Source organism: Lissotriton vulgaris, chromosome 1_1 (genome assembly GCF_964263255.1).
Source record: "Lissotriton vulgaris chromosome 1_1, aLisVul1.2, whole genome shotgun sequence".
Taxonomy (NCBI): domain Eukaryota; kingdom Metazoa; phylum Chordata; class Amphibia; order Caudata; family Salamandridae; genus Lissotriton; species Lissotriton vulgaris.
In genome coordinates this window covers 1,932,216,513-1,932,229,576 of record NC_141685.1, presented here as the reverse complement: position 1 = coordinate 1,932,229,576, position 13,064 = coordinate 1,932,216,513, and the positions used below count along the sequence as shown (strand labels likewise).

Genomic DNA, 13,064 nt, shown 5'->3' with positions numbered 1-13,064 from the left:
GAACAATTTTATACATTTTCTCCTTCATTCTATTGTGCTGTAATTAAGCCACCGAGTCACAGGTGTTGCCCAGAAGTATGTATACCTGGTCCCATTGTAGAGTAAAAATACCAAATAACCAATTGTTCTAAATATTATTGTATTTTTTCAAATGATGCTTGAATATCACTGAATGTATTTAATATTTTTCTGAAAAGGAACTGACAAAGGAGAGACAAGAGAATATGAGATTAGTGAAGATCCTGCAAGATAAAGAAGAAATTATTGAGAAAATGAAGGAAGAAATTGACTTGTTGAACAGAGTGAGTATTTTATTAGCGCTTCGAAGTGCTAAATGTATTCATATAAACCCTGGAATAAGACTGACCCCCTTCTATAACCCGTAGCATCAGCATTTTTGTTGCAGACAGAAGGCCCTTTGAACTCTTGGCCCAAAGCAGAGTTCTGTCACGTAACGCAGCTGATGGTGATTACATTAAAAGAAATAAAAATGAACTCTGTAAACTTACCATATTTCAGTGTTACAGTAAATAGTCCACATTATAAGCAGCTTAAAAATGTGGCATTTCCCTTTCACATTTCACAGCTTATCTTCTCGTTCTTTGGCTGAAAATATGTTTCCCTTTTGGATGACTACAGTTTGTACAGTAATTGCAGTTATAAAATGTTTCTTGCAGCTCTTTCGGTGAATGCACAGCTCACAATTCTTTCTATAAGAGCTTCGAAGAGTCCCCAAGTGTACCTGTTTCTCTTAATGCCAATGTGCAATCTTCATCAGTTATGTTTTTTGCTGTCCACTACTTATTGCAGGTCTTGCATTAAGGACATTTTCTCCTTTTCCATTATAAGTTTATCTCAGTCGTTCAACATATTAAGCAAACAATTTTTGACTGTAGAATTTGTTGGGCCATGAACAGACTGGCAATATGATTTGTAGCAAGGCAGCGATCCTCAAAACCGGGTTATCCTATCGTGCCTTTTCATGATTTTAGCTGGGTTTGTTTTATCGTAACACCATGCCACTGTGACCATTTAGAAGTTTGTGTGTGGGGGACCCATGCAGTGAATGGTACAATATCTCCATTTCGCCAATCTTGTGGAAGGACATTGTAGGAATTAGCAAATCTACTCCAGGCATTAGGTAAATGTTAGATTTCTTTCTTTTACAAACACATTTTATTATTTTTATTTTTTTATTCTGTGTAAGAGTATTTCGTGGATCATAAATGTTTCATGAAGTGAGATACCATTGCTCTAGCTACCATGTGTATGTGGTGCATTCTCATCACCTTGCTGGATATGTAATTCCCTCCCCCCATTTAGAAAACGTTTTGAAGGTACTTCTCACGTGAACTTCTTAAAGTACAGACATGAGAGTAAGCTCTTGCGTACTTACATTCCTAAATACCATGGCCGTTAAAGTATACCACTTATAAAAACCGACTTCTCACTTCGTTTTGAATTCTTCTCCATTTATCCTCTTTTTGCCTTACAAAGGGATTATATGTTGTCTAGTTTCTAATATTTTGCTTCAGTAACTTTTCATCATCAGAAAGTTTAGTCTTCCATTGCATTAGTTTTCATTTTGATAAAACAAAAATGCCTTCACGGAATTCATGGCTACATTGCATATACGGTGTACCCTGTTCTTTTTGTCTAGTGTATTGATTAGGAATATTTAGACCATTTTTGCTTTCTCATTTAAATGACAATTTTCTTAAGTATTACAGTTGACTTTTTGTGGTCTTCATAGGTCTTCAAATCTACTCTTGTGCAGCCGGTGACCTTCGATCTGGATGTGAAAGATAGTGATGTGTAGGCCCTAATTGTTGCTGAGGATTTGTCTGCCTAGTATTGACTAGGGGAACAGGGGGAGGCAGCAGAGGCAGTGCCACACAGAGCATTTGGTGGCCCCGCAGCCAGTGTTTAATTTGCTAAAAAACAAATAAGTGTCAGGAAGTCACTGCAGCTTGCACCACCCGTTGCCCCGGACATCGCTGCCAATGACAGTATCAACACAACTACTAAACTCCTGCAAGTGTGCCAATTCAGACTGTTCAAGGCCCCCAATAAGCTAGAGTAATACTTGGGACGCAGGTGTTAGTCTTTTTAGGTCTCACCTGGCAAAACCAGCGCATGCGCTGCTCTCACCATGGAGAGGACCTTTTGCAATCGATTCTCCCAAAGCTTTACATGCACACGTAGGGATGGACAAAGATGGCTGCTCTCGCCATTTGTCCAAACCTAACAGCATGCGATTGCATGTAAAGACAGTGAACAATCCGCCGCCATCTTGTGCTAATAGCTTACTATTCTTAATGGCAACCAAGCTTCTTATCAGAAGCTTCTTGAGTTTGAGTTTGAGTTTAAAGTATTTCTTAAGCGCGCGTACACCTACCGGTTTCATGGCGCTGATTGAGCTGAATCCCTGAAGCTTCAGAAATGGGAGGGTGAAAAGGGGGGAATTAAGAGGGAAAAGCTTGTGTAAAGAGGAAAGTTTTCAAGGCCTTGCGAAAGAGTGTGTATTGGGGAAAGATCTCAGATGAACCGGGAGGGAGTTCCAAAAGGTGGGGGCGAGTGTGGAAAATTTGGAGCCGCCCCACTTTTTACGTTTGAATCGGGGAACTAGGAGGAGTTGTTGGGTGGAGGAACGCAGCTCCCTGGGGGGGGGACATAGGAGTGAATTGCAGAAGTGATAAAAGCAGGGGCTGAACCGGCGCAGGCGTTGAAGATGATGCATCCTAGTTTAAACTGGGCTCGTTCTCGAATGGGGAGCCAGTGAAGAGTCTTGAGGAGGGGAGTAGCATGGTGAGACTTGGATAAATTGAAGACCAGGCGGGCCGCCTGGTTTTGGACTAGTTGGAGGCGTCGCAAGCTGTAGGCGGGCATGCCACAATAAAGGGCATTGCCGTAGTCCAGGCGGGAGATCACCATTGCAAGGACTATGAGTTTGTTAGTTTCCTGTTCCTACTCCCCTCCCGTTGGCGGTATTCTACATCCTCCCGCCCCCTTCCTGTTGTCTGTGTTCCCATTCCGTTTGTTCCCGCCCCCTCCCGCTGCCCCCTCCCGTTGGCCATGTTCTCCATCCCCCGCTCCCTTCCCGTTGTCCTGTTCCCATTCCCTTGGTTCCGGCTGTGCGCTTTAGTTGTGCACTCAGTGCTGCATCAACTCGTTTCTTCTTAATATTTTTCTGTTCCGACTCTATATTTAAGTTTTTGGAAGAACGTTTAAAATTATTCTTTCATTTGAACACGGCTCAATGTCTGGGGGAACTGTGAAATGCTGCCTGGTTGCCACCTTCATTCATATTACAGCAGTAGTACTGATAACGTCGCCTGGCAGCTAGCCAGGGGTGCAAATTCTGTCCTTTTCCGGTTTCACTGCAGCGTAATGAAGCTTTAGAGCTGGCCGTTTAGTGTCCAACACTGAGGGAAGTCTGTGCGTTTAGTTTATAGATACACAAATATTGATCAAGTAATTGCGGAGGAGGCTGTGTGTTTGCCGGGATGCTGGCACCTGTTTTGTTGTGATGTGGGGGGAGTTCTTGCAGCATATTTAATTTCCTACTTTGCGTGCCGCCATTTAATACTAGAGTCTGTGTCCTTGGAGACGTGTGCCCAGCAAGGTACGGTGTAAGCATGTTGTCCTTGGGATGAATGCATGACTGTCACAAGCATGTTTTACACGCTTGCTTAGTTCAACATTGAATCACAGATAAGCAATGTTTTGCTAAACCACCCAAGCTTTGCCACACATCTTTTAAACTCTTTTGGATGTCGTTTTTTAAGGAAGCAAATACATATTACGAGTTCAGCAAAGGGGCAGGTGGTAGGAAGGCCATGAGGGTAGAGCAGAGACGAGGAGTGACTTGAGCAGTGCACTCAAAGTGGCCAGCGCCCTCGGAAATGCGTTTTCTGTTTTATTAGTATGCTTTTTATAGCCCATTACCAAACCAAGGGGTGACTCCGCTAGTTATGAAAAACACAATAAACAGAACATTTGGTGTATGCTAGCCACAATGCTTCCAATCACCTTCCCCACTATCGCATATGCTCTATTTTAAAAATGGCTCCACCATAAAAATCAGATGCGGGAAGTATAGTACACTGTCGCAGAGTGGTGACATCATAGTCTGCTTCCTGACATCTAGCAAAAGCCAGCATTGTCTTGATGCGTGCTGAGTAAACATAAGACAGCTTGGTTCAAATCTCAATTCTATTCGCACCAGGGCTTTAAGTGGGATAAAAAACTAGAGGGTCTCTCAAAGGGGCTTAGCCAATGTAATTAAGGGCGTGGCTTAAAACACTTAATCTAAAAATCTGTGCTGAGCATAGTGTGCCGCCTGCCGCCCGACTTGTATTTGCTTTTTCTGTCATTCAATCTAGATATATAATACAACTAGTAACCTCATACCTACAACAAGTCAGATCTATTGGCTTTGTCAATGGTTGTTAGTTACATAAGATAAATAAGTAGCAACCATGGCTCGAATATAATATTGAAAAAGCTTCCACTTACAGCCCTTGTGACATCACAACAATTTTGCTGCTCCTGAGTTACAAAAAGAGAAGGGAAGTCCTGAGAGAAAATGACTTTCTTTAAAGGATTTCCTTTCCCCTACAACGCTCACCTAGCATGACGCCACGCCGTAACTTCCCCACTATTGAGAAGAGAGCAGTGTGAGAACGCACACATCAATGTGCCAGCTGTCACCACAGTCTGGAAACAAACAGACAACCTGTGACCGGGCACAAAATAGAGCCCGATGGAGGCCCTTTTCGAGGCCTCCTTTAAACAAGCTTTGGCATAGTCAATAGGTCTCGCCTTTGGGACCTTATAAGTGTTTAGCCATGCAGCACTTGATGTTGTTGCACCAAGGATATTGTGCTGGATAACTAAACACTTGTAAGGTCCCAAAGGCGAAACCTATTGGCTATGCCAATGCTTGTTTAATGTGTATTGTATTAATACAAAAACTATTGTGGTAAACTGTAAATAAGACAAAAGCGCCACCAGGGGCCAACAAGAACTGAACTTCCTGTAGGGGAGGGGATGCTAACACGTCAAGCAAGTGGGCAAGGCTAAGTGGCAACTACCAAATGTAGTGTACCCCCTGTGTTAAGGAGAGAGCATTTGCTGTCAGTCTATTTAAATTTAAAGAACGAGGTATGAATACACACCAACAAGCACACCCTTGTAGGACATCAATAACATCACACCAGTGTGTTGTACTGAATGATTGTTGAATGTACCACCCGCTTGCCTATGCGCACCATTGATGCGTGCTTATGCTTGCATATGACAATAAGAAAAAGAGGAGTACCATATTTTTCTCAACAGGCAGTACCCGGAAGGCGCATAATCATAAAATGGAAACAAGGTCCCCAAGACCTGTACTTTACATGATAAAAATAATGAGTTTTCAGTTAATCACGCAGTTTAGTGCGGTAAAAAAATCAAATTAATATACATCCGAAACACAAAATAATTGTTTATACCAAGTAGTAAAGGCTCAGTGAGTATGTGCTTCAAAAGTCTTTAACAGGGGGAGTTAATACACTCTAACAGTCTACACAATTATGTTCATGCTAGACCAGCTAGCAATGAAGCCATGATAAGCTAAAAATAAGCATTGGCATAGCCAGTAGATCTCGCCTTTGGGACCTTATAAGTGTTTAGCCATGCATGTTGTTGCACCAAGGATATTGTGCTGGATAACTAAACACTTATAAGGTCCCAATGGCAAGACCTATTGGCTATGCCAATGCTTGTCTTTTATTTCAGATGTGTGCATGAGACTACCCGTGTGCAGATGGATACCGACCTTTGCTAAGCACTCTTAGTTTCTAAAGTAATTCAAGGGAGAAAAGTTATTACATTACCTTCCATTTGCATCTGCACTCAATCGTGTTGGTCGTTTCAAAATATAGTGACTAATGTACTAGCTTATTTTTCTGGGATTAAATCTTATATAAAGGATTGATAGCATATTTTCAGTTCCGACTGATGGCATTACCAGTTTGACAATTTTTGAAGTTATGCCATGTTAATTTAAAATCCCTGCATGTGAATGCATATCACAGACATCCATTTCCAAGTTTACATTGTATGAACAAGTTATGAATGTTAATGTAATCCTTTTACTCCTAAACCTACATTCCGTAAGACTGTGGCTGGAAAGGACAATCTGTAGGAAACCTGGTCACTCCAGGGCTAAGGTGCTTCTCAGAAATGGTTATGCAAGTGAGGCTGACCTAAATGTGGGCCCCTTGGTCTGAGGGTAACCAACAAGAGACTGCCACCTTGAAATTCAGTGAGTCCCCCCTTCCACTGACTGATCACTCTGCATTTGATGTAGACATCACAGAAAGTGTAATATGTGATCTTACCAACCCCTAATCAAATCCCTTGACACACTGTGTATGCCTCACTACAGAGAAAAGAAGTACTGGATATCTTATGGAATGAGTAATGTCAGTGAATTTACGGTTTTGCAATGAAACTAGGGAATTAGCAGACCACCAATAAAAAATGGCAACACATTGTTGTAGCTTGTAAAACAGAGCAGATTAGTGACTCCCTCACTTTCACCAGTAATCTCTTTCGACTCCACACAAAAATAATTATGAAGATAATCTGGTAAATGAATACACCAACCTTAAGTGATGTAAGTTTTGCCTAATCAAACCTTTACAGTGGAACCTCCAAGATAGCTTTTCTGATACCGTGGTGTCCGGTTTGGATACTTTCTTGATCTGCCACCACGTCAAAGCCACTCTGTGAGAAGCTGGCCTGGTATATGATGTCCACTAATGTAAGTGGGCACCTTGCGCCGGTCCAGACAACCCTTATGGTGATTTAGAAAGCTCTCTAAGTGGTAGCTGTGGAGAGCAGCCTACAGGCTTAGTCCAGAAGCAGTGTAAAGCTGCTTGTTGTACCCAAATGTAATTTTATGGTATAGATTAAGTGAAAACAAAACACACCAAGTATTTATAAAAATATGTATTTATTATATAATACTGTCTAGTACGTTCCAATATCTCCAACATGGAGATGAACACAATCCACGCAATACTTTAGCAAAGAAACACAGTAAAATGCACAAAATACAGTGACCCAGGGGGGACCAAACCATATACTAAGAGTGGTATAAGTACCACGACCAGAGTCAAAGTGTTGAGAGGACGTAGAAGTGCTGAGACGCCAAGGAAACACCCGAGGTGAGTAGATGGGGACCCCACGGAGAACGTGTACAGTGTGTGAACAACATTTTATGGTATAGATTCAGTGAAAAAAACCACACACCAAATATTTATAAAAATATGTATTATATAATACTGTCTAGTACGTTCCAATATCTCCAACACGGAGATGAACACAATGCACACAGTACTTTAGCAAAGAAACGCAGTAAAATGCACAAAATACACAGTGGCCTGAGGGGGGACCAAACCATATACTAAGAGTGGTATAAGAACCACGACTAGTGTCAAGACAGTGTTGAGAGGACGTAGAAGTGCTGAGACCCCAAGGAAACACCCGAGGTGAGTAGATGGGGACCCCACGGAGAACGTGTACAGTGTGTGAACACAATTTTATGGTATAGATAAAGTGAAAAAAAACACACACCAAGTATTCATAAAAATATGTATTTATTATATAATACTGTCTAGTATGTTCCAATATCTCCAACACGGAGATGAACACAATACTTTAGCAAAGAAACACAGTAAATAGCACAAAATACACAGTGGCCCGAGGGGGGACCAAACCATATACTAAAAACCAAAGGAGGGAGATCTTTTTCGGTTCTGGTTCCACAGATATGGAATAAATTACCAGAATCACTTCAGAGAGAAGCAAATCTCCTGCGTTTCAGGAAGCTGTTAAAAACTCTTCTATTCAGGGAGGCATTTGGCCCATCCAAATAAGTTGCATTATAGGCCTTTCCTGCCTCTCTTACGTCCTCAAACATTGCTGTTTGTCATCGGTCTTGAGCGCCTAGAGACCTGTAGGTGAGTTGGCGCTATAGAAAAAAAGTTTAACAGTAACAATAAGAACCATGACTAGAGTCAAGGCAGTGTTGAGAGGACGTAGAAGTGCTGAGACCCCGAGGAAACACCTGAGGTGAGTAGATGGGGACGCCACAGAGAACGTGTGCAGTGTGTTAACACAACTGCGTACTCCGTACAACTCTATGTGCAAGTCGCGGTTACATTTTTAAAGATTAAGGACCCTTCCCAGTGGACCCTGGAGGAACCCAGTGGAAGACAGAAGGTTGGAGAGCCACCCCACCTGTGGTTGCCTAGTACCCACGTTACCTACACCAGGGAAGCCAGGTGCATATGTGTGAAGTGTTGTCAGAAACCGCCATCGAAACCAATGGAGGACTTCAGGAAAGTGCAACTGCTGGAAGAGGAGTATGTGTCCATGGGAATCCAAACGTGGATACTTGAAGAGGAGTAACTGAAAGCAGAGGGGACAAAGGCTATGCCATTCAGGAGGGACCAGGAGACTTGGAAGTGGAGATAACGATGATCTTGACTCTGCAGCAGTGAGGTAGGGGTGGGCGGAATTTGCGTAATCGCGTTAATCAAATCTCCGCGAAGCGGTAAAAAATGTCTGCGAACACACAAATTCCGCGAACAGGCAGAATTGCTTCTCCGTGATGCTTTTTTCCTGTTCGCAGTTGCTGTTTGCGTACTCACGGGGGGAGGGGGGGAATACCTTGCGAACACGCATTTTGAGAACGCGAACAAGCAAACTATTGATCGAAATTGCGGAACGCAGAATTGTGGGCAAATTTGCGTTCTCTGCGGAACGTGAAATTACCCAAATTCCTCAATTTCCGCGAGCGGAACGGAATTTACCGCCGAGGCCTACTGTGAGGACCAGGCGATGCTGAGGAAGACCAAGACCCAGGTGCGAGCTGTGCCGTGAAATATGTCGAGAGCTATAGGGTCCGCATCTGGCAGAAGCACCAACAAGCCTTGGCAAAGGTAAGCCACACAGGAATCAAAGAAGGAGCAAAGTTGGGACCTGCAAGGTCCAGGGGACTCACCAAATGCAAGGGAGTCAGGGCAGGCCCTGCACAATCAGGGGAGCCCAAATGTAGCAAGTGTGACCCTCAAGTGGACCTAAAGGCCAGAGGCACTGGAGTTGCAAGAGGACCTCCAGCTGCTCTCCAAAAGATGCAGGCCACGATGCACACAATGCTGTGTAGATGAAGATTCTGGTCACTGGAGGGGCTCATGGTTGGGGCTACTTGGAGCCCGAAGGTCTTCTTGCAAAGTTGGATGCGGTGCACAGGGGTGCGGTTAGTGCAACCCCCACGAAGGATACTGGCCTCAAACTTGGTGAGAGGGTAGAGCAGGCTTCTGGAGCTGTGGAAAACCATCACCTGTGTTGCAGAGCCCAGGGATCCGGAGGAGCTCAGGATCTGCAGACCAGCCAACTTAGTTGCGGTGCCTGCAAATGCAGGGGAGTAACTCCTTCACTCCAAGGGAATTCCATCAGTTGTCTTTGATGTTTCACAGGCCTTGGAAGTTTCCTGTGTGTTGCACAGGCACAGATGATGCAGCAGACTGGAAGGGAGACATAGTTGGACCCAAACGAAGTCCATCGTGCCCAGATGTAAGAAGTGCAGTGGTGTCTGATCTGAATTTTATCCCACAACGAATCGAGGGACCTGCACCCAGGTAGGCCCTTTAAGAACCCTAGGGAAAGGGTTCGGAAGATTCAGGGGAACCTCCAAGGGAAGGGTCTGGTCAGGGGGAAGTTACTCCCATGTGCTTTGTCCACCGGCTCCCAGAACTGGTTTGAACTGAACTATGCACAGGGACACCAAGTGTGCCCCTCATGCAGACTTCCTTGCGCACCCACCCGGTCTTGGAGGTGGTCACACCTCCTTGTGACAGGATGTCTATTGTTCCTTCTTCCTCTGCTCGAGCTTTGACCAGCAGCAGTAGGGCAGAAATGTCTTTTGTCGGCAGCAACCATTTTGTGCTGTCTGGGTCTAGAAGACTGGTACCGGGAACAATGAGAGCCTAACAAAGGCCTCTTCCAGTGCTTGGAATCATACCTTCCACACTGTTTACGGTGTGATTCCAACATGTTTGATACCAAACATGATCGGATTCGTTGCAGCCGTTTTTTAGATGATCGCCTAATTACTTGTTGCCCTCTATATAGTATGTGGCTACTTCACTGACAACCCAGGAGAATGGACTCCATAGGCTGCAGGTGTGTCCTGCTCATGTAGGGGCACCCTCTCACTTAGAACTAAGCACCCTGCCTTCAGGATTGCAAAGGCCTGCTATAGGGGTGACTTATAGGTTTTAAGTGCAGTGCAATGGCAGGCTTATAAATCCATTTTGCATGGTCTCCTACTGGGTGGCATAATGCATGCTTCAGCCCATGGGAGACCTCTCGGGTACCTTAGTACCATATACTAGGGACTGAGAAGGGTACCCCAGTTTCCAATCTGGAGTGTACTTAAGTACTCAACCCAACAATTTAGGCAGAAAGCAGATAGACTAGGATACCTGATTAGCAGGATCCCATTCAGGCTAGTCAAAATACAGCTTAGCACCAGGCAAAAAGTGGGGTAACCATAGAAGTAGATCCTACATTCCTACAAACTTCATTAAGATGTTAAAGCCTGCAGCCAGCTTTACAGTAAGCAAAACTCCATCTGTCAGTGCTGTAAGCAGTCCTGCATTTTTCACCAGTCCTGCTAGAAAGACACACAAATATTTTTGTTTTTTTTCTGTTTTCGTTGCAAGATTGCCATGGATGTTTATCAGAAAGATGGCTACGTTGACCTAATGAAAATGGTTAACTTCCTTTTTTGTCCCTTTTCTCATGTTTTTGTGGCATTCAGCTAATAATTATGCACGTTATTATGAGCCTGGTAAAGGCCCTTAATGTTTTTATCATTCAAGTTGTAATCTTTCCTAATAGTTGATCATTGCACTCTGTAGCATGTCTATAATTGTAAACCTCGATCTCAACCTACGCCACCAATGTGTGTTGCACGGATGCATAAGGAGATCCTTGGTTTGCCTCTGATCCTTGCGTGGCTGGAGTACCGGGTAAAGTATCCCTGTGCACTTTTCAAAGTGTCTAACCACTCGCAACACCTTACACAAGAGGAGGCATTACATGCAGCTCTCTTTTTGAATGCATTATTTTCTAAAATAGCCTGGTAATTTTATACTTGTGTGTGGTGCCGTGATGTGTAATAGCTTTGTCATCGCCAAGCACGTCTTCTCAATAAAATAGTTCTAAATGATTTAAATAAAAATCTTCTTCTCAAAGTAAATGTGCATTTAAATATGGTTTTGTTTTCTTTTGAAGGACCTGGACGACATAGAAGATGAAAATGAACAACTTAAACAGGAAAATAAAACCCTTTTGAAAGTCGTTGGGCAGCTGACAAGATAGAAGATTGAAAGCCCCTGTGGGGAACCTTACAGCTGAAACACTACTGATTGATCTTGGGTTGAGGCAAAAAATAATACTTCAGAGTCGTCAGAAGGTTGTGTAGCAATAATTTCCTTTGTATATTTATTACCAGGCATCAGAATGGACATTGATTTTCGGAGTGCTTCATTTTTACCATAAAAGAAACCGCGTCAACCACTACGGAATGTTTTCTCTCAGTTCCGTTGTATTTACCTTATTCAAAAATCGATTCTTTTGGTTTTGGATCTCAGACATAATCATCCAAATGATCATCTTGAAACAGCATTGCCACTAACCGGAATTGAGAGAATTGTCCCAAAAAAATATGCTGAGCGCACATTTTGATCTCTTTTGTGAATTTCTTTGTAGTCTCTAAGAAAAGACTCCCTTGATCGTGTTGAATAGCCTGTCAGTTATGCACTTATCTGCCTATCCCAGGCATCGGAGGAAAGCAGTGACACTGTGGCACACATAAATGTTCCTGCATTTAGCTCTTTTTCAATTTGGACGTAAATTAGCCGCTTAAGGTATACTGAGAGATTTTGAAGTACTAATTGCATCTGAAAAAACCCATTGCAGAACAAACGGACCAATGCAACCAACATACGGAAACACTTGTGGTTTAGAATGGAGACCAAATATAGAGTGCAAACTATTGTTACGTGTATAGTCCTTGTAAGGCACTGCAAGGGCAAATGGTTTCATGAATTTTGAATCATTCTATACATATATATTATTACAAAAGTGTTACTGACTTTTTATTGATTTAAACATATCTGCATTCCATGGAGCAAAGATGTAATTTCATTCCATTTAAATCAATGTTGCTGGTTTAATAGTTACAGATGAGTTTTCTTCCACATGTTAGAGTGTATATTACATAAACAAGAATGTTTATTGCATTTACATAACTGAAATATAAGCGGTAGGACTAAGCATTGTTTACATGGATTCACACTTTGTTCTTTTGGGGCTATAAAGTGTTCAAATACCTGATAATGCAAATTTCTTCCAATAGAATATTGAACGTTTTTGAAGATAATCCAATTGCAATGATAGCGCAGCAAACAAATACTTGTATAGTGTTTTCTTCCTGTAAAGAAAATGTTTTAAATTTACTTTATTTCAGATACATTTTCTACAACTTAGAATAGTCATTTACTGTGTAGCTTTGGTTCAGAGAAAACTATTAGCAGTGTACATATTCTGACGTTTACGAACATTTACTATGCTTTAGATAAGATGCACAATTTGTACAAGAAAAAGCCTTTGATTTGCTAATGGTGAAAATGCAAATAGACTGTCCTAAATTCGATTTTCTGTATTGAGAATTAATAAAGCCTGGTGCTTTAATATTTTGCAGAAACTAAATGTGTGTTGGTATGTGTATATTTGTGAGTAGACTGAGATTTACATTTTCTAAATGTACAATGAGCTAGATTTGTAGGTTTTTTAATAGTGCGATTTATGTTCCACTAACAAGGAAAGTTAGATACAAAGTTCTGTCTCCAGAAATCTCTTCCGTTCACAAGAATGTTCCATTATGGAAAGAACTCCGTTCCATTTCTGCCCGAAGTGTTGTGCTCAATATTGGAGGG

General features: G+C 42.4%; 1 protein-coding gene across 1 annotated transcript in view; it reads left to right on the top strand.

Annotated features, from left to right (window-relative positions):
- PAWR (pro-apoptotic WT1 regulator) overlaps nt 1-12,837 on the top strand; it is a 344,709-nt gene extending 331,872 nt beyond the window's left edge. Inside the window, exons 6-7 of the mRNA XM_086919590.1 lie at nt 198-302; nt 11,359-12,837. Coding sequence (XP_086775716.1) covers nt 198-302; nt 11,359-11,445 — 192 coding nt within the window. The 3' untranslated portion in view covers nt 11,446-12,837. The remainder of the gene's footprint in view (nt 1-197; nt 303-11,358) is intronic.
- Nucleotides 12,838-13,064: the final 227 nt, after the last annotated feature.